Source organism: Blennius ocellaris, assembly GCF_963422515.1.
Source record: "Blennius ocellaris genome assembly, chromosome: 3".
NCBI classification, from domain to species: domain Eukaryota; kingdom Metazoa; phylum Chordata; class Actinopteri; order Blenniiformes; family Blenniidae; genus Blennius; species Blennius ocellaris.
In genome coordinates, this window is record NC_137652.1 from 8,383,690 (window position 1) to 8,405,820 (window position 22,131).

Consider the following 22,131-nt stretch of genomic DNA (forward strand, 5'->3'; position numbering starts at 1 on the left):
TGAGCTCACATTTGTCGAATCCATTGACAGTTTCCATCTTGTCAGCCATGAGCCTGAACAGGCAGTAATGTCATCTTGTACCTCAGCGGTTTGTTGCAGAATACAAGCAGGAGGCAGCGATTCTGGCTTTCACAAATGTATTTTTCACTGCGGTCTATCACATAAGACCACAATTATGGGGAATATGCTGTTATATCACGGAAGCACCATATTATTGGCAAACCATTCCACTGATTTGCTAAATTAAGTAGCAAATACTACTGAGATTATGTGTTTTTTTTATCAGTGAATCCAAACCGTTCTGCTTCTTTTCATGGGAGTGCTGACGACTGTTTGTGTGGGACATCGTCTGCCACTCTGACAGCAGGGGTTTGTCGTAATTTCTCCAAACCAGCACCCAATTATCTCTCAAAATATTCCTCGCCCATTATAAAGTCTTCAAACCATGTTTTTGAACCTCCAAAGATCAAAATACAAGCCACCCCTTAGACACCCATAAACACAGAAGTAAAATCAGTGAAGCTCAAGCCAAGAAAAAGTAGAAACCATGAAAATGCTTTCAGAATATCCATACAGCAATTCCTTCCTGACCTTTTGAACATAAAGCTACTTTCTATTGCACAGAGGAAAACAGTTGTTTGTGTGTGTGTGTGTGTGTGTGTGTGTGTGTGTGTGTGTGTGTGTGTGTGTGTGTGTGTGTGTGTGTGTGTGTGTGTGCGTGTGCGTGTGCGTGTGTATGTATACGTGTGTTTTTGATCGCCTCTGTCGGACCTTCACAAGCAGAAGCAGTGCGGATGACAGAGAGATGAGATGTGTGAGCCTGATCTGACTGCTGATCGTGTGTTTGGCGCTTTCAGGACAGGTTGTGGGCTAATGTGGCCAAATGTCTCAACTGTGTCATCGCCATGGTGGATAAACTCCTGGAGAAGGGCCACGGCAGGCAGGAGTCAGTCCCCGAGCAGCAGCTCGCTGATGTCATCACCTCACACAATCCTGGTAAATCACTTCTTTTTTTTTTTTCAGTTTGGATACATTAACGTATGCAGTTTCCAAACCTGCCAGTGAAAAATAGGCATAGGAGCCATCATACTCAAGATTCAAACCTGTGAACCTGTGTGGCATGCCCCAGCTCTTGTTTCACTTTGGTGACTTCCTATCATTTCCTCTGTATTCTCCTCTATATTGGTTTTGCCTTCATCTTCCCCGTCTTCCCTGATCTTAGCTTTCTTGACGTGTTTGTTGTTTGTCTCGTGTCCTGTTTCATTCTGTGCACTCCTCCCAACATGTAGCTTCACCATCTTTTGTTACATGACTTTTCGGTTTCGGTTTCTTTTACTGTCACATGTGCGTTTGTGAAGCCAAGTGGTTTTCAGTGCCGTTTGTCTGTTGTTGCTCGTCTATGATCTCCCTACTGCTCCTCGTGTCAAGTGTTAAAAGCTTTCTTGTGTAAGTTAATGGCGCGGTTATTTTTCCAAGTTGTTCAGTCTCCGCAATTGTTCCTGATTTTTGCCGTCTTTAATCACCAAATGTTAGACTCAGTTACTCTACAACTTTCACTCAAAATAAAGCTCTTTCAGCTGCTTCCTGCTGATAGTGTTTTGCACCTGGGTGTTATTCCTGAAAGTTGACATAATGAAGGAAATGAAGGTTTCTACTCACTGAATTTTAATAAACCTACAATTCCTCTGCATAATTGGATGTGATTATGATTTTATACTAGGCTTTTTGGAATTTAAATATCACTGACCACACATGAGCACAGTTCCAGCCGGTCTGTACCACCCAGGTCTGTAATGCATTCAAAAAGATCAGCATTTCGTATACAAGCCTACATGGACATCTCCAACCAATATGTACCAAAAATAAACATCTTTTCGGTCGACGAGATGTTTTTTTGTTTTTTTTAAATTGTTGGCCAGTTTTATTTCAGCCTCTTGAAATCATTGAGATATTATTTATACGTTATAGTTGTTAATTTGGCTGGCTTTGCTTTAAGCAAAACATTATTATAACAGACTACAGGATGTATGTATTATTACTGTATTGACATGATTTTGACATTACAACACAGCATTTTTATCCTGGAAACGTCTCTCATGGTCTAGCCGCTAAAGAATCTTTACTGTTGCAGGAGAAAACATGGGGTAGTTTGTTTTTGTTTTCACAAGCTCTTCAACTCGTAAAATGTGACATGATGGGACTTTGTTCCAACTTGCAAGCTCCCTGTTGCTCCGGCATTAGCCATCAAGAAACTTAGGTTGTTGCCAGAGTGAATGAAAGCTGCATTTTATATGCAGAGCCATTCACTGCTGACCACAAGCTGCCCACTCTTCCTTTTACATCCAATGAAATCCTGCTTCCAGCTTGTATTCAGACAAGTGGCCATGCTGTTCCTGCTGCCAGTTGGCTCACGATGTAGCGGCATTAGCCTGACCATGCGACAAGGAGATGTGCCCCGCGTGTATTTGTCACTCTCAGACATCTGTGGAAGTGTTGGTGCAGTCGTATCTCTTTAATTCCTGTGGTGTGTGCTTTATGACGTGTATTTCCCTGGATGTGAGCTGGCAGGTAAGAGTGAGGCCATCCGCCTGGCGCTCAGTCTGAAAGATAAGCACAACCCCCAGAGCACCTTTATTAAGACGCTGAGCAGGCTCAGAGCAAGTGGTCATCTGCTTGTCTAAATACAAACATGGGCAGAATAATGAGAGAGGCTTTATCTCCTTGCGGAGAGCAGTGAATCCCGGGCTTTTGATGACAGGGCGTAGTGGGTTGGATGTTTGGACAGGTGGGCCGGTGTGCTCGCGAGGCGATGACAGCTGGAGTTCTGTTTCCTCCTTCTTTGTGCAGAGGCAGTATTTGCGGAACGAGATAAGACATGATTTTTCTGACAAGGCAAGGGCAAGTCTGATGTGCTGCACATTCTGGGTCGTATCCAACTCTGTGAGAGTGCCTGTGTGTGTTTGTCCACACAGATCCCCTCTTCCTGCCCAAGAACTTTTCAATATGTTGAAGCAGAACAAAATACAGACCAGACAAAAAAGTCTTTTCTAACAGTACTTAACCAACAGTGACCCCTGTTGGGGGTTTCTTGGAAGTCAGTGTGGCGGGAAGGAAACATTTGCAATGGTCTCCCATAATGTTACCAAGCATATTTTAACTCTGCAGTTTGATCATACCAAGCACACTGCACACTTTGTTCCAGTATAAAAAAAAGCAGATGGTCATGGGTGTCCGGGCTATATCTGCAGATGTTCTGAAAAATGACAGTTGTATTATTAATGTGCAAATTGATACCAAAAATACTATTCATTTAGACAAAAAAATGTCAAAATATTAGTATTTGTATTGTACTTAATATACATAAATGAATGTGCTTTGAAAGTTATTACATTGTTTAGGTCTTTTTTTCCTGCTGCTTGGCATGGCTGTGTCTTAACTGTGCTGTCGTGATGCTCATCCAGCAGTATAATTCTCCCACACATGATGAAGCTCAAAGTTATGTCAGGGGCTCAGATGTGTTCAGATGGTGGCTGACTGTTCACACATTCACGTGTGGAGCTGAGTTAAAAAAATAAATCAGAGAGAATATATCAAATAATAGTATGTAGAACTCTGCAGTGCAGGAAAGCAACATCCATCATTCCATCTGTTATATCGATTAATTCAACTCAAGGTTGTGTTGCCCTGCAGCAAATCCCAAAAGTTTTGACCGGTACACCCCTGAGCATGATGGTGCCACAAAATTTAAATGGTTTGTGACCATGACCTTTACTGTTCACTGTAAACAACAAGCTGGCGATCATCGTCAGGTGTAAGACATATTAAGTTGAAATAGATGTGGTTGAATTCGACGTTAATGGCTTAAGAAAAGAAAAATCAATAAAGAGTCAAAATCAATAACTCAGTTAAATGAACAAACTGAAAAGTCCCAAAACTGACAACTTTTACTTTAGATTGATTGTTTTCTCTTTCCATCCTTTTCCACTCAGAAATGTGTTTTGGTCACTTTCACTTTGCGTGGATGTTTTGGCCCCTCGCTGTCCAGGATGATGTATGTGCAGAGTTTGACACTACAAGGTTCAAATTTATCTGCTGAGAGATGAACGTTTCACTGTGCTCACTTTAAGGTAACATCCAAAAATAGGGTTCGGAGCGTCCACATAAGTTCTGGAGACATTTTTAGGACAGTAGTTTTCTTGCAAACTTGTGGAAAGTGTCCAGTGCACGTTATGTTCTGGAAAAAGGTTAGGCACAAGCAGGTGGAATATGTATTAACATGAGTGGTTGCAAGATAAATTATTGATATTTTGACCAACAGAAGCTCTTTGCTTACAATCTGTGTCCAAGAGCAATGACTGCTTCAAGTAAGAAATTCATCAGGCTTTCAGCATGGGGCTTTTGTCAAGGAGAGAAGCCTATCATTTGTATTAAAAGTGCAGAAATGATTGAACAATGCAAGAGATCTAAACAAATCCGTCCGCCTCAAACCTGTGTGTGTGTGTGTGTGTGTGTGTGTGTGTGTGTGTGTGTGTGTGTGCGTGTGTGTGTGTGTGTGTGTGTGTGTGTGTGTGTGTGTGTGTGTGTGTGTGTGTGTGTGTGTGTGTGTGTGTGTGTGTGTGTGTGTATCATCATCAAAAATGAATGTTTTGTATGTTGTCTGCAGCTGCTTTGAATGGCAGCAAAAGCCTGTCCTTCATTAAATCCCTGCAGCCGTCTCAAGGCAGCAAGATACATATGTTAAGAAATCTGCACCATCTGATTTGAGACCTGCTGTGCCAAAATGTAGTCCTGTTACACATTCTTTGTGTTTACCATCATTAAATCACAAGGAAATGAGACAGGCGGCTATAAAACAGCTGCACTCACCTACATATTTCACAATGGTCATTTTTTTACCTTGTGATTATGCTTGAGATTACCAGGAATCCTCTATTCCATGAGTCGTCATGCGTTTCCTTGCATGTTGGAGGCAGAAATGCATTTAAATGAAGCTCTATGAACTCTGTTCACACAAAGCTACATGTTTATGTTTTGTTCTGTCGACTTTCCCCTCACACATGAAGAATGTGTACGTAAGAGGTGGGGTTTTTTTTTTTTTTCTACCTTTAACCACAGGTGACTGGAGGGAGCAGTTGTGTCCTCTGGTGACCAGGTTAAAGGAGTGTGTGATGGAGGTGATGGAGAAGGCAAAGCGAGCCATGACCTTTGTGCTCCTGCAGGAGGCAGCATGCAGCATCCCACAGGGCTTTCTGCTGCAGCAGAGGCAGGACATCGTCTTCAGTCAGGCAGTAGGTGGTTGCTCAGTTCAGTCATTCATTTGTTTGTCTGAGGATTTTTATTTATTTATTCATTTATTTATTTTGTCTTAGCCCTCGTTTCAGGCTCAGGTTTTATGAAATTGAAACTTTAAATATATAATGCCTCAGAATTATGACCATTGTGTGCTCACTGGTTATCTCACGCTTTGCAGTGCTGTCATCGTTGTTGTTAATCTTGAAAGATGAAAACACCTCCCATGTGAAGTACAGTCAGGCTCAAAAACACCTGAACATTAACAGTCTGTTAAAGTCTGAGCATTTTGGTTCCTCGCACCACCACCGAAACTAAAACTGAAATTGTAGAATCTAGATCTGAGGGTTTTTACTAAATGAATTGAATTTTTTTTTCTGCTTGGCGTAAATGAAATAATGAAGGAATAACGCCCGTCTGGCCACGGACCAGCTGGGCAGTCATGTATTGAAGTGAATGTGCGGTGAGCCTTATTATAAGATGACTGACACCCTCCGGTTTTTATACGGCTTATATGTGGAAAACATTTTGTAGACCGAATCTGCTTTTCATTTAGACATTAATACAATTTTCTACAGCATTAACACAAGTGCATGTCATCCTCGCTAAAGCATTTGAGAATTTGCATGTTAAAGCCTTTCAACAGCCTGTTAATAACATCCTTTAGCTCTTTTGTTATCTCTCCAATACAATCACCAAATCGCCATTCACTGGGCACTCCTGACATTTGAGTGGCTCAGATGGGAGACAAGACTGTTCCTCTTGTTTCTGATATGGTCATTGTGTCGAACTCTGCATAACGCCGGAAGCTGTCTTTTAGACCCATAAAATATGACCATCCCACTTTTCAGACCTATTTCCAGGTAGCCTGTGTAAATCTTATGGCATTTCCAGACTTTAAAGCCAGAATGTATGAAATGTGTGTTTTTGGTCATTTTAACATTGCTTATAAGACATATATAGCATGTCAAATTGTTTCTCTTTATAGACTTGATACAGTCACAAAAGCAAAAGGGTGAAATATATTGCATTTCCAAATGTTTGTGTGTTATTTCCTTATAAACCATTGACGCACATGTAATTTTTTCACACACTACATGTAGAACCAAGGGAATAACAATGGTACTTCTAAATTATCATTGGGTGGTTGTGATGCAAGCGCAGCCACAGTTTTGAACGCTTCGCATCCCCCAACCTTACCAAAAACATGTTGTGTCATATCCTGCATATTCAGCTCCTCTATTCTTTTCATCAAACAGTTGCTTCTTTGTTATTAAGCAAGAACAACGTACATGAGGTGAGGTTTAATTGTTGTTGGTGTGTGTGTGTGTGTGTGTGTGTGTGTGTGTGTGTGTGTGTGTGTGTGTGTGTGTGTGTGTGTGTGTGTGTGTGTGTGTGTGTGTGTGTGTGTGTGTGTGTGTGTGTGTGTGTGTGTGTGCATTTGAACAGCTGGCAGCCTTGGCCTGTGGCTTCGTCATGAGGTTGTACGCTGGAATGCAGGACAAAGGCTTCCTGAGGCAGCTCCACCTAGTTGGCCTAGTTGCCCAGTTTGAAAGCCTGCTCAGCACCTACAGTGAGTAAACCTGGAAACCAGAACTCAGAACTACAGTAGAAACTTTCAATTCGTTCTCTGGATGTCTCTCGTCACATTTTTCCCCGATATTAAAGGATATATATTCATTCTTTTGTCAGCAGAACACAGCTCGATGAATAATAAGTGAGAAGTCGCAGCATGTGTCTGGTCGATGATTCACATCAGTTTTGTTTTTAATAAAAGATATGTTATCAAAGACAATTTTATAACGTCATGTTTTATACATCCAGCCGCAGGTGATGACGGATGAGCAGTTTTCAATGGATGGATCTGTACCTGATAAATTCAAGACTTAAAACTTAATTAAAGGGAAGCCTTTGAATGAAATGAACAGACGTCTTCTGGTTGTCTCTATCATCATAACCTAAATAATGATTTATTAGGGAATTCAACAAGGGATTGAAGCTGGCAGTCAGTACAAAGGGTGATATCCATATTTAATTTTTTATTCCAAAAATACAAGCTGACAAGAAAAATATTTTTTAATATTAAAAAAACATTATGCAGCTTCTCTCCATGAGTTAAGAATACAAAATAAACACATTCTGCTCCAAACATTTTTTTTTTACTTTATTTTGCTTCTTTTCCTATGGTTGAGTTTTAAAACAAACACAAATTTAACAAAAGGAACAAAACTAAATTAACAATACTTTGACATTTTTTCAACTATGTCCTTCTATAGAGAAAGGATGAAAAATAAACACTAGGTTTTGTAGCGGTTTTACAATTAATAGCACACTATTGAATCATTATGTGTTCTGTGGTTGTTTCTTCACTGCATTACCTGAACAAAACCAATACAGGAAGCAAAAATTCACAATGTTGCAGGAAAAATATCATCCTCAAATTAACAGAAAAGGTTTCTCATTCAATTCTGTAAATGTAAATGTTTGAGTCATTCCTCTCTCAGTCAAATCTTGTTTTTCCCACCAATCATACCTTTGAGTTCAGGAGAGATAAATTCCAAATACGCGGCCGAGGTCTGAAGGTCTGCATTTCCTTCCAGTGATTTTCTATGCTGAGACATTCCGAAAAGATTTAGTGGTGGTTTTCTGATTGACAGCCTCAAATTCTTCAGCATTTTGTATTTCCATTATTATATTTTGCCTTCATGTGTAGGGTGATAAAATAATATTTTTAATTTTTTTTATATATCTTTTGATTTTTTTCTAACAAAATTCCTCGATGTCTGAGATGTAGTATTTCTCCACAGGGATATGAAGATATTTTTCCATTCTTCTTCTGTCAGGTTTTCTTCTTTTGCACACCAATCATCGATATTTTTAGTGCTTTTGAAAATTTTGGAGGCTATTATGCAGTCAAGAAATAGTCAACCTTTTGTTGTTTGATTGAGATGATCTATTACCAGATTAAAATAAGTCTGGAAGATTTTCTGTTATTTATTCTTTTTTTTGGTTTGTTTGTTTTGAGTGTGCTGAAGGTGCCGAGAAACATTTCTATCCCTGCTGATCTGGTTTTGTATACCTGTGAAAGGCGAGGAGATCGGTATGCTGGAGGACATGGAGGTTGGCATCTCGGACCTGCAGAGAGTCGTGTTCAAAATCACTGAGGCCAAGAGCGACGACCTCAGTGACCTTCAGCCTTTAGTGTGTGGCCGACGGTAAGACACCGACTACACCTGCATCGCCTTCACTCGCACATGCGCCGTTGGTTGATTTTGCACAATGTGCATTTCGAACTCAGCCCAGTGTTATCAGTGTTCTTCTTTCTTATTGTTCAGAAACCACCGAAAATATACTTGAATGTCCATGGAGCTTTCTGTTGTGAAGAACTATTAAGTAGTTCAAAGTACTTGTGAGTGCTTAAGTAACTCAGTACTCACCTTGTGCTGTTGTGTCAGAAGAGCATTGTCACTGAAATATGACAATTTCAAGATCCTCTTGAAAATAACAAGCATGTCAATATAAAAAAAAAAAAAAATATATATATATATATATATATAAGTGTCCATGTGATGTGGTCAGAGCTCCCGAACAGTCCCTCTGCTCGGTCCAATTCAAGAATGTGTGCTGAAGTTTCATCACCATGTCTGTCGCCCCAAAAGAACGTTTTTTATTTCCGCAGCAATGTCGCCAAGAAGGCATACACGCATCCATGCAGGTTTTCTGCTGTGGACACCTGCATTTGTTTACTCACAATATAGGGACTTGTTCTTGTGGCAACAAAACTGAAGTTTTCAAAGTAAATCCTAAAAGTATTCATCTGAAGATGTGTTTTAATGTCAGACTAAAGCAGTTGGCGGAGCCACTGCTGGTGGTGGGAGGGCGAGAGAGCCTGGGGAAAAAATGCAACGTCTGGGGATCATCAGGATCTTTTTCTCAGCAAATGTCTTTGCTTTTAATTTTTGAGAACAAAGTGTGATGAAATTGAATAGATGGGGGGTAAACTGAGGGAGCACAATGCAATGTGTTCCAGGTGATAGCCTTGTTAGGTTAGAGCAGGCAAGTTGATCCATTCCAACAATATTTGTATAGCACAGTTAAAAACAACCAAAGTGCTTCACTAATAATAATAATAATAATAATAATAATAATTTTTATTATTATTATTATAACAATAAGAAGAAGAAGAAAGAGAGAGGCTTTAAGGTGACAGCAGAGCTTGGTGCTGGAGTGCAACTGCTGGTCCCCCACCCCCCAAAAGAAAAAGAAAAGAAAAGAAAAAAACTCAAGTGGACTCAAAATGGAAAAATGCCATCTAATTGTTGGCAAAACAGCTGTATTAAAGAGCTGGTAATGAATAACAAGGTTTGACTTTTAAATGCATTTTAACTTGACTCCACTATTTTGGTGATCATCTGCCTTCATACTACAGAGGAGTGGTTAAGTCGCCTGTATCTCAAAGGATAGCTCCAGTTTTGAAACAAAGCAAAAGTTCATTCATAAGTCATTTGATATGACAAAGTCAATCAACCTTTATACTGTATGATCCTATAATTGTGTGTCTCAAGCCAAGTCTGATCAAATGTTACGCTCTCACCTTTGCACCTTAGTCACATTTACTGTCACTTTCTGCCACACACACACACACACACCCGCGCTCCAGTTGCTGTGTTCACAGCTTGCTCAGGCTTGTCTTAGGTGTCAAATTGTTCAACTTCCCAAACGATCATATTCTTACAGCACTGTGAAGTGCTTTGGATTTCTTTTTAACTGCTTGTCTCCCTTTTAACGTCAAATTCTTTCTTCTCTCGTTGCATTCAGGGGCCACTTTACTGTAGAAGTGCCATTACCACACGTGGTTTTCCAGACCTTGCCAGAGGAGATCAAAGAGGGCAAGCCTCTACGAGTTTTCCCGGTGCTGTTTAACGTGGGGATCAATGAACAACAAACTATAGCAGAGAGGTACTGAGGGCGCTCTGGTCAGTTGTTCACTGTGAACAACTCCCATGCCAATATTCTTGAATCACAAGTGCTTTGAGTGTGGACTTGTCAACCAAGGTGTCAATATCCTTAAATAATGGAGGCTTATACAATTCTCTTTCTCCAGATTTTGCATTTGTAAATGTAAAACTGTCTAATGCTAAAATAACAGTCTTAATATTTTGTTGGTAAAGAGCATGCAGTTGATATAAGTTACACTTGTTTTCCCTAAATATTGGATTTACTGGTCTGTATTATCATTACATCAGATAAAACTCTGCAAATTGTTATTAAAAAATCCGATTCCACACAAAGTTTGTTTTTTTTCTCTGTGATTCTTACAGGTTTGGAGATATTTCCCTACAAGAAAGAATAAACCAGAAGAACTTCGAGACATTAGAAGCTTATTACAAATCGTTAAGTGACAAGGTGCCACTAGAATGTAAGTGCTCTGTTTGGTTTTTTTTAAGTTTAATTCATTGTGTGTTTGTTTGGGGCATAATGTTTCATGATTGTTATCTGTTAAAAAAACAAAAAAAGATGTACAATGTCTCCCCACTGCTGTTTTATTTGAAAGTGCCCTGACAAGCAGTTGTCAGTCTGTTTTTTGCAGATATATCAGATAAGGACACTGAAGTATGAGATAGCATGATAAATATTTAGTGAAACACACCGATCATTATCGACCACCTGTCTTTATCTGTGCCGAAGCAAAACCACAATTAAGGAAATACTCACTGGTGGTGCGCTTCCATGTTTTTCTACAAACAGGTCTACCGTGTTTTCAGACACAGACTGACATAAAGGAATTACTTGAAACCCTGGGCCAGAATGTTGTCACAAAGAAGAGAAAGAATGTGGAGATACTGTGGATTGCCGGAACGGTGAGTCGGATTTCTCTTCTCGTCAAGGGACATAATTTTCATTCAGCTGTGCCACACTCTCATTTGCGTCACCGCTGTCCGTAGGATCTCACTTTTCCCTGCTGTGTTGTAGACATATTAGTATTTCACAAGTTTTAACAAGGGCACTGAACTGAGTGCAGTGGAGCTGTCAGAAAGTGATGGATTGACCTCGGAAGATAACGCTGCACAGTGGCTGACCTTTAATAGATGATTCAGTGTCTGTTAGTAAGTTGTGTGTGTCCCGGTAATTCAATGAGAAGTCACTGCAATACTGTTACAATGGGACAAAGTCCACAGCCGCACCAGCTGCTCTGTGCTGATGTTGCAATAAGGCGCAGTGGTGGACAGCCTAATTGCTCAAGAGGAGTAATCTTCTGTGTTTTGTCACACCTGTTTGAATAAAAAGAGTCTACATTTTAAAAACAATCCTGCATATTGTCTGTAGGAGATTTTTTTTTTAAACATTTTTTTTTTACTTTGTTAGAAGAGTTGCACGATTCACAAAAAGGCACTCTGGGATTCCAGAAATCGATTACAGGAAACAAATGTTAGAGCATTTATTTATTTAAGTGTGGTTGGGCCCCATCCAGGGGGTGCACAAGGTTTTTGAGAGAGCGCAGCTGTAGGAGAAATCTCTGGGTATGGGTAATTTCTTTCCCTTAGCATGATCTCCTTGTATAAATCATGGTGGAAAAGAAGAAATAAGTGAAGTGTGACTGCTTAATTATCAATTAAAACACTTTTTTTTAAAGTGAATTTGTCATATGTGTAATAATGATGAATTACAATGACTCAGTTTGGAATAAAGTAAAACTTTGAACGTATGACAACAATACTCATATTAATTTAAAAGCCCTAACATGCCTTACTGGCTGTCAACATTTTGAAGTTTATTGCTGCATGTCTTGTTTTTCCCTCCCTTCTCTCAGATCTGCCGAAGGTTAAATGGCATCAGGTTCACCAGCTGTAAAAGTGCCAAAGACCGAACATCCATGTCTGTCACTTTAGAGCAGTGTGCTCTCCTTCGTGATGAACACCAGCTCAGCAAGGACTTCTTCGTCCGTGCTCTGGACTGTATGCGGAGGTAAGATAACAATAAAAATCAATACTGAATTCATAATGAAACTATTATGGGTGCAAGTTATTGATCCAGCCGGTCCTGACCATGCTGCATTTCATAGGTTTTAACAGCAGAAGTAAATATTTTATTTATTTAAAATACTCAATCGGGTGATTATTAAGATTTAATTTCTGAGCAGATTTTTTTTTCTTTTTTTTTAGATTTTGGGGATTATTAAAAAGTCAGTTGCAACCTAATTTGTGAAAACCTCTCAAGATATTGTGTTACTTGTAACCAATTTTGCTTCAGAACAAAACTGAGCCTGATAAGTCTGTTTACTGTAATAACTTGCACCCACATCATCGGCGGCAGACATCAAACGCATCTCCTCCCAGCAATAGTTGTGCCAGTGTAACCATCACCACGAGCCCCCTCCACCGTCGGCGCCACACTTCACACATCTGAAGGCGGCCATGCATGTTGGTATGTTGTATCAGAGCTGCAGGGATCACTCACTGCCTGCAATGTTTGTGTTTGCCATCAGGGTAAACATTTTCATCTGTCTTCATCTGATAAGGTTTCAACTTTTTTCTCTAGTTTTTTTTTTTTTTTGTGAGAACTCTGATGACGTTTGCAGCAGAAATGCCTGTAGTCTTGACAAGCTCATGTTACATGACCCAAAAAAAACCAACAACAACAAATACACCGTGAATTCCAGCCACACTGGCTGTCTGCTGGCTAATCACTTAACATAGACTACAAATAATTGTTGTTAGCTAAACTAAGTAATAGAATAAATTAATCTTCCTTCCTACTGAATTACACAATAACCCCTCTATGCTTCTTGTCTCAGACAGTGCTGCTGATTGATTTGATTCCCACAGAATTTAACACTTAATTTTATTTTTCTCTGCTGAGATCATGATAAGCAGCAGTGAGCCTCTAAACTCTTCACATAAGTAGAATATAAGTTGAAGAAAAATAATTTTTACCATCTAGAAGTGTGAAATGATTGTACCACACAACTCATTACAGAACCGAGTTACTGTGTTTTATCGTCAAATACTGCAATCCAACGATGAGCTTTACATCCATATTACTATTCTCATGATTTAAAGTATTGCATTTGATTTTCAAAGTTTGGGAAATGGTCCGCCTGGGAGTTAAGACAAAAAAAAAAAAAAAAAATTTTTTTACTTCAAGCATAATACTTTACAGGGGCTCTAATTTTGGTTTTCATGAATTTGTTTTGATGCTCCACTGCCATGGTAGGTTATTTGCTCAATTATATATTTATGATATGAAACTAAAGAATCCATGGTCAAGAAAAAAAAAGGAAATTCCTACTTTTAGATCTGAAAGGGCCAGGCCAGGTGAAGCGTTGAATCAGGAGTGTGTGCAGATTCCCCTCTGACACTTTGGATGCCCTTGATATCTTGATATTTAATTTCCTATATTTAGGGTTAAAAAAAAAAAAAAAAAGGTTCCAGCATGCACTTCTATAGGATGCAGAGTGTAAACACCCTCGAGTGCAGGACAAGTCATCTGAAACTGTTGTACGCGATTTAAAAAGACAAGGTTTGAAAGTTAAAGAGCTTCTTTCAACAACTGGTTTGCTTTGGAAAATGCAGTGAAATCTGGAGACGCTTTCAATTGTCAGATGGAAACGTTTTAATTTTGCTAGTCAACTTATTTTAACACGTTTAACCAATGAAAAAAACTAAACAATGTACTACTGAAAATAGCAAAATATAAGATGAATTGAGATGATTGTTTTGCCAGTGGATGGTCAAGTGAGGACAATATAAACCTCGATTAAAACCTCTTTGTGGTGATGAGAGAGGTTCTTGGTTGGGTTTTGTGAGGAGGGTGCACGTGTCCGGTTGACAGTGCCAGCTCTGATCAGTGTCTTTACTTCAGTAAATCATTTATAAAGGTGTGTCGCTGAGGATTTTCCAGCGCAGTGTGGTGAAAGAGCTGTGCGGACGTGACAGGATGGTGCTTGTTCGCTCCATCAACCGGGGAGTTGTAGGTTTTCATCTTGTACAGCAGCTGCAGCGTGCCGTTGAAGCGATGGTGCTTTCTGGAAAAGAAAGGAGTTCAAACATCTGGCAGCTTTTCTGTTGGGGATTGGAGAGGCTGCACTGTATCCTCATAGTTTAGCCATGTTTGTCCAAAAAACTAACATGGAAATTACTGTTTGCAAACCAACTGTAGCAGAGTGACATGATGAATTCTGTCATCTCCCCTCCTGGCTGGTCAGTACTTAAATTAGCTGATCAGTTTTGCAGAGGAAATATATCTTAATGTCCACATGATAAGCTTTTCCTCGGTCTTCTAGTATTTTTTTCTTTTTTAATTTCATGACCTGAATGTGGGGTCATTAACAGCCACATACTGTCTTTCCTTCATTGCCTTTGGATAATAAAGAACCCTTAAAGGTTCTCAGGTTCTCATTTGCAGACTTCTGATCACCCACAGTGAGGCAAACAAGTTTAATCTCTCGTCCAAAGGTGCTTATTATCTGGAGGAAGTGCTGTCACTCTTTGAGTAAAAAAACTATTCACAGTGATCTCCCTGAATTGATTTTGACAATAGGTATAAATGCGGTGGGGAGAATATCCACACTGCAAACAACTTCAAAACAAGTCTCGCTTTCTACCACAACCTGCTTTTCTTTCTCTCTGTCAAACACTGGTTTCGATGTGAAACAATGATCTTTAGCTTGAGCATGCTTCCCTCCCCTGTCCACTCATTTCATCATGCGTCTCACTGTGAGGTTTTCTTTTCTGCAAGCACGTCTTTCACACTTCTGCTCCATCCGTCACTGCCTGCTTGTCTGTGGCTCCGTCCTGAGGCATTCATTCTGTACTAATGGCTCTGTGCCTGAGTGGGCCTTCTCTTATGAGCCCGCAAGGGTTCCTCAGGTGACAGTCCACTCGGGCTGCGTCTATTCTGTACTAACACTGCAGCTTTTTGATCTGTCTCTGTCCGCTCTCTTTCACTCCGATGGGCAACCCCTGCAGTCGGCTGAGCCAGGGAGACATTGGGCAGTGGGAGGACCCTGAGGCTGGCACCGTGACAGACAACAAACCAGCATCACGACACTTTTATCCCATTGCCCTGCTGCTCGTTAGCTCCCACCTACTGGTGGTGTGGCTCATTTTAAGTCTTGTTTTTCTGCTTGCAAAATATCAATAAACTGCTGACAGTGCCATCTCTACTTATTCCTTCTTTGTGTGTTTGCGGGTTATTCTTTTACGAGTGGTGGTCGTTTGAGTTTTCGGCGTGACGGATATCAGAGTGAGCCATTTATTATTGATGTGAACCTGTGGGATGAAACTCCTCATACAGAGGAAAAGCTTTGATGTAACCAACACTTAAACGCTGATTTAGCAGAATTGTTTTTTTGGGGGGTTTTTTGTTTTGTTTTAGTCACCTAACTGAAGCAAACCTGCCAACGCAAACATAAAGTTCACACAGATTAATAAGAAGGAGAGCAACAGCAATAACAACAGCAGCAACAATACATGTATTTATATAGCACATTTTCGTAAATAAAATGCAGCTTGAATTGCTTCACCATTTAACAACAAGAGAAAAAACATTAAAGTTTAATATCAATATCATCAATATTAAAAGAGGATGTGAATAATGTGCAGGAAAAATATCACAATTTAAAATCAAGTTCCTAATATATAAAACATAAGGTAACATACCAGGGGGGAAAATCAGTTTGAGAGAACGCTCGACCAAATAAAAATGTTTTAAGCTGTTTTTTAAAAGTGGTAACGGATAAAGTGGTAAAGAATTCCACATTGAAAACATTTCTAACTTGTGAAATGTTTCTTCGGTGAAGAAAAACTGTTTTGGTGACATGATTTGTGTATGACTTAAAAAATGTAATTGTCTAAACTGACACAGAGTTTTCGCATTTTATTTCTTGATTGGAGTCAGATGTATTTATCAGCTTAATCACCAATTTTAAGAACTTCTGTTTTCCCCTCGTTTAATTTTGGCAAGTTAAAAGTCATCCACTTCATTGTGTAAGCCAGACATACAATAATTCAAATACACTGACAATACATTTAGAAATTCTCCATTTGAATCCTCTATGATGGTATTTGTTTATATAGCTGTCTGTTCCTGTTTATATGCATCAAACCTATGACCTGTATCAGTGACCTAGTTTTAACTCACATATCAAATCAGAACACTAACAGTTTTTGTAGTTTTCCATAAATGTCTTTCATTGCAAGAGTCCTCTCTCAGTGTTGTTTCTCTGTTTCTCCTTTAACTGTGTGGCTCTAACCCTCTTCACAATCTTTAACAAAATTAAGTGACTGAGCAAATTGAGCAATATTGGAAAAGACAAACAAATGACCATATCCATCCATCCATCCATGTTTTTCTTTCCTGCTTGCTCCATACTGGGTCGCAGTGTCAGTATAGAGAACAAAGAAGCTCAGACACCTCTGTCCGCTGTAACTTCCTCTCGCTCTTCTATGGAGAGCACAAATTACTCCCATACCAAACCAGAGATATACTCACTCAGGGGAGTCCTGGGCCAGTTAGACCTACCTTGTGAAGCTCCAATGGAGGAAACCGGGAGCCATCGTAATTAGATGAACCACCTCAACTGACTCCTCTCAGTGTGGAGGAGGAGCATCTTGACTTTGAGACTCTCCCGGATGGCTGAACGCTGGACACCTTCATGTGATGCTGCCAGGAGGCTGCCTCCAGTCATGCTCCCCCACATGTTGCCCTCCTGAACCCGGCTGCGCCTCGACACCCAGTCCATGAAAGTCTCAAACAGAAGAGGTGACGAGGTACCTTGGCGGAGTCCAGTGCCCACCTTGAACATGATTCTGGCCCCTCTGTTGACTGCATTCATGATGTCCACCAGGCAAATGGACCAGGACACCCCAGAAGCTTCAGGTTCAGGATATCCTGAAAGTGTTCCTTCGACCTCCAGAGATTAACCAAGTTGCAGGCCAAAGGATGCCCCCCCCCCCCCCCCCCCTGCTGAGCACAGCTCAAGAAAGATTCCCTCCGTCCCGTCCTGACCCGTGGGATGGTGCCCCAAAACCTCTTTGTGGCGAATCAAAAATCCCTCTCCATGGCCTTTCAGAATTCCTCCCATACCACTGGTCTTTGCTTCCACAGCTGCTAGAGCTGCAGCCATTTGAACCATCGAATTTATGCCACACAGATCTGAGCAGATATCTGCAAAACTGTATCATTCACACTTCACCGTTGTGGTGGTTCATAGTTGCATCAGGTGTGTTTGAAGAAGATAGAAGTGTATATATGGTTGGCCCATTATAGAAAGCTCATCTGCAAGGTGGAAGGAAGGCTAGATACACAGAAAACAACAAATAAATGTAGACTGGATCTGGGTGAGTAGCAGTCTGTGTGAATACAAGCTGGAAATAGAAGTGAGGATTTTGAGAACCAGACACTGGGGTTAGCAGGAGCAGAGCCTGGAAGTTGTTGGCAGACTGAGAACAAGAATCTGTCTGGAAATACTGCAGACAAATAAGAGAAGTAGTAAATGCTGTGAGCAACAAAGATGTTAAACGAAAAAGTAACGAATGTGTCTCGATGTTTTGGATTAGTTGGGTTTCTGATTGCAGCTAATAAAGTATGCTTACTTTGCAAAATGATTTGTAACATCAGCCCACTTACTTCCCTTCTGAACCAAGCCTAACAGTCAGAACACACACACACACACACGCACACACACACACACACACCACATTTACTGCAAATACTGCATGTCGGTGAACCATTTTTAATCATAACATATTTTAGTATTTAAAGCACTCGTTATGTTACATATCAAAATAACATGTTCCTGCAAGCATTTGTCATTTATATCATATACATCATTTTGAGACTCATGTTTCTGTTTTTGTTCTCCTTTCTGTCCCTCCGTCATGCTTTTCCTTTCACGCCCTCCATTTGATCATCAGAGAAGGATGTCGGATTGAGAACGTTCAAAAGAATATTAGATGCAGGAAATATGCCTTCAACATGTTGCAGCTGATGGCCTTTCCCAAGTGCTACCGACCGCCCGAGGGGACTTACGGCAAAGTCGACTCTTAAGGACACGAGCCATGTACTGTGAAACTGTTCATTGTTACCCAGATTGCCAATATTTAATCTTCTAAATAATAGTATACAAAATGTTGTCATTCTCATTATTAACAAAAAAAAAAATCCGTATTTGCTGGATGTGTTTAAGTTTTGTTATGTTTTCTGTGCTTGGAGGGTACGCGCAGAGGCTCTGAGAAGAGCCGGGATCTGTTCCCCGGATAAGTTTGTCAATATGTGTTACATGTAAAACAAATGCACTTTTATTTTCTCCACCCATTTCTGTGACCCAAGCAGCTGTCGAGTCTTTACACAGTCTGCATATATGCAGATTTTCATTGTGTGTTTCTTTTCCTTGTTGTTAATGGAATTTCTGTGACGAAATAATCTTCACTCTGGGGTCAGCTTCTAGGTTTTCTTTTTTTTTTTTTTTTTTTATCTCGTCTCTACTCACTGCCATAAAAAAAGTTTAAGTGAACCTTATGACATTTTGTTTATGACACCCACAGTTCACATGTTGAAACTTGAGGGTCCATGCTTCAGTGATGTTTGAGTTAAAAACCTCCAGAATGACGAGTAAAGCAGGAACAGTTGGATGAAATGAGATTTACAAGATGAAACTGAAACATCAAAGTGTGAGCTTGTGTGCAGAGTTGATGGCCTCCTGCTGACTTCCAGCAGCTGGATAGTTTCAGGTCCAAACTTTCATTTTATTGGGGGTTTTTTGTGTGTTGATTTATTTTTATTTTTTTTGTAAACGTGTGATGACTAACACAGGTATGTTATACTTTGTTCTATTATGTTTTTATATACTTTGTTTGAGCCCAGCATGACAGGTGGAAGCTGAACATCGGACCATGGATTTTGGATGAATAAATGTCATTATTTATTTTTGTATTGTAAAGGGATTTTATATTCTGTGTATTTGACTTTTAATGCATGATTATAATGATTACTTATGTTAAACATTTCACATTCACATATTTCTAAAATTAAAGATGGTTTTAATGTTGATTGTTCAGTGTATGTGTGATAATTTGCTTGTTTCTAATGTTCAGCATTTCTTGTCAATAACTTTGAATTCGTGCTATTGACACTCGGGTTTAAACGTAAATTCATTGTTTACAAGCATGAACAAAAGGAAGGAGTAATGCAGTTATATTAGTGTTGTTTGTATTGTGAAGAACTGCAACATTTTAAAAGATTGCCTGTTTCTCCACAAATATGCAACTTGTATCCTTACAAATGCTTCAAACAGACAGAATAAGGACTGTTTGAAGTTAATGGAAAAGTTTCAAGTCAAAGCTTAATCTGTTAACTTGAAGAAAGACCATATGAACTTTCTTCAATCCAGGGCAACTTCAAACTGCCTGCAGCAGGTGTAGGTGGAGCAACAATAATCATCAGGAGGAACCTCAGAGAAATGATCTCTGAAGTTTAATGTTTTCTTTTATAATGAATAGAGCCTTTAAATTTGCTGATGACAGCATTGTCGACGTGTTAGACTTCATCGTGTTTGAGCATTTCAAATAATTTGATGGTAAATATCGGACGTATTCAAGAATGAATTGAGTTTGAACTGATGAAACTGCTTCTTATCTTTCATGTTCCATCAGTTCATTTTCAGGATTACGGGTGAAATCCCAGAGTGCTGTCAAAATTTTCTATCTCATTTTCTTCAATATATTTTAACGTTCACATTTTGGCAACTCCGGCTGTTATATTTGGGACCACGGTCTGATTGAAGAGCCAGTGTTTCTTTATTTCATCCCGTTGTGGCTTTTAGCTGTGAGCCATGCATCGTTTCCTCACCACTGAAAAGCTCTCTTGAATCCATTTGCCACCAGCATGATGACGGAGTAATACTCTTAAAATGGCCAATAAATGTTGACCTGAGATTTTCCCTTCACGAGTGATCACATTTTCATCTCGAGTTGTACCCATTTATGTTCAACTATCATAAAAATAGTTACATGCCATCTAAATCCAGAAGTAGATACACATTTTTAATATTAAGGTACCTTGTGTGTTTGAGTTCTGATAGTGTTATGAAGCATTCTTTTTAACACGAGATTGATGTTTGTGTCAAACGAGGATTTCTACAGTTTTTTGGGTTTTTTTTATTTAGGACTTTAAAGCACATATAGAGCCTGACTTTTTGGCAATAAAGGCAATTGTGAACACTAAAAATGGCAACAACAACAAAAAAACACCCACAAAAACAGTGTGAGTAGCCCTTTAGTCAACTTTTGAAAAGTGTACAGCACATAAACACTTTGGCAGACTGCAAAATCTTGGTATACTTAAAAAAAGGGAAACAAACAGTTTAAGAGGAAAACAACATTCAGACAATCATCCCTGCATAGCAAATCTACTGCGGTTCACAGTTGTGAGAGATAAACAAAAATCTCTCCATTCCAGTTATTATAAACAGTTCCCATGGTCCAAGTAAATGACAGGACAATGTCATTCGTATGTGCTTCCCAACATTGTAGCTAAACTTTATTCTTAATGTGTCAGATGCTTCCTCTCTCCTATAGGCCTGCGTCAGTAAAATTGGTGGTTAAAAGGCTGCTACATGAGCAGGATTGTAAAATACTGCTTCCTGTATTGCATTCTAAATTGACTTAAAAAAAAATAAATGTACAGCCTACACAGCTGCAGCTGCTCCGTCTGTGACAGCTCAAGCTGGGAATGGATATTAGGGTTTGACTTGAGTTGCTTCTACATTTGAATATAGGCTCCGAGTGTGTCATGCCTGTCTGAGATGTGCCTCAGCACCACTTGAATTAAGAGGCAGGTGGTCAACAGTAAAAAGAAATCTAATGTAAGAGTATATGGGTGAGCTATTATTGACTGGAGTGAACGTGATGTGGAGACACTGAAAATGCTGTGATAGTGTAGACTGGACCGATACAGTACAATCAGAACTAAGACATTACAGGCAGTGGTGTTTTGTAATGAGCTTAAAAGCAAATTTACACTGGCCAATTCATTAGGTACACATGTGCAACTGCTTGTTTACATCAATAATCAATCAGCAAAGTGGCACAGACTCAACGTATTGGTGCATTCGACATGGTCTAAGGGTCTCGTAGATTGTAAAAACAAAACCATGCTGACAGGTTTAAAAGTGTCTCAGAAAAGGCACCACAATCAACCTCAGGAATGTCTTCCTTACTTATGGTACAGGATATTTTTAGATCCTGTACCAGCTATTTTCAGCTGGGTGACGCACCCTCAGATATGATTCAATGGGAGATTCATATCATAAAGACGGTGCTCACAAATCTGCAGAAAAAGTCCCTGAGGAACATTTCCAGCACCTTTATGAATATCTGCCTCAAAGAACTGGGAAACGTCTGAAGGCAAAAGGGGTTCAGGCAAGTTGAGGCTGGGTATACCAAATAAAGTGGTGAGTGCGTGTAAAACTACGACTATAAGGCAGACTGCGAGGCGCAGACAGACGTTATCAGTGCCATTAAAAACAAGCAGGTCGCGAGGCCTGAGATGCAATACTGTCAGGCGACGCGTATGAATACATCACACACATCTGGTGCCATCTGTAGCATAAAATAATGTATAACAAACGTAAAATTTCATGTATTACCACAACATAATATTTGCAAAATATAAACACTTTTATACAATTCACATTTAAAGCTTACAGTATTGACAAGGTGTTACGTTTCTTCAATCTACGTGTCTGCAGATTCTTTCTGCAGATTTTGTCGGACAATCATTTCTTCCAAAAGGTTATTTAGTCTGTCCAGGAATATTGTGATGTTTTCAAGAGGATGTGCT

General features: G+C 39.7%; 1 protein-coding gene across 1 annotated transcript in view; it reads left to right on the plus strand.

The window, feature by feature from the left end:
• Window positions 1-15,432, plus strand: part of inpp4b (inositol polyphosphate-4-phosphatase type II B) — a gene marked incomplete at both ends in the record, with an annotated part of 137,022 nt that extends 121,590 nt beyond the window's left edge. The window contains 9 exons of the mRNA XM_080521053.1: window positions 858-996; window positions 5,116-5,288; window positions 6,739-6,862; window positions 8,378-8,504; window positions 10,108-10,248; window positions 10,611-10,708; window positions 11,038-11,150; window positions 12,101-12,255; window positions 15,258-15,432. Of these exons, the coding sequence (XP_080377179.1) occupies window positions 858-996; window positions 5,116-5,288; window positions 6,739-6,862; window positions 8,378-8,504; window positions 10,108-10,248; window positions 10,611-10,708; window positions 11,038-11,150; window positions 12,101-12,255; window positions 15,258-15,432 (1,245 nt within the window). The remainder of the gene's footprint in view (window positions 1-857; window positions 997-5,115; window positions 5,289-6,738; window positions 6,863-8,377; window positions 8,505-10,107; window positions 10,249-10,610; window positions 10,709-11,037; window positions 11,151-12,100; window positions 12,256-15,257) is intronic.
• Window positions 15,433-22,131: the final 6,699 nt, after the last annotated feature.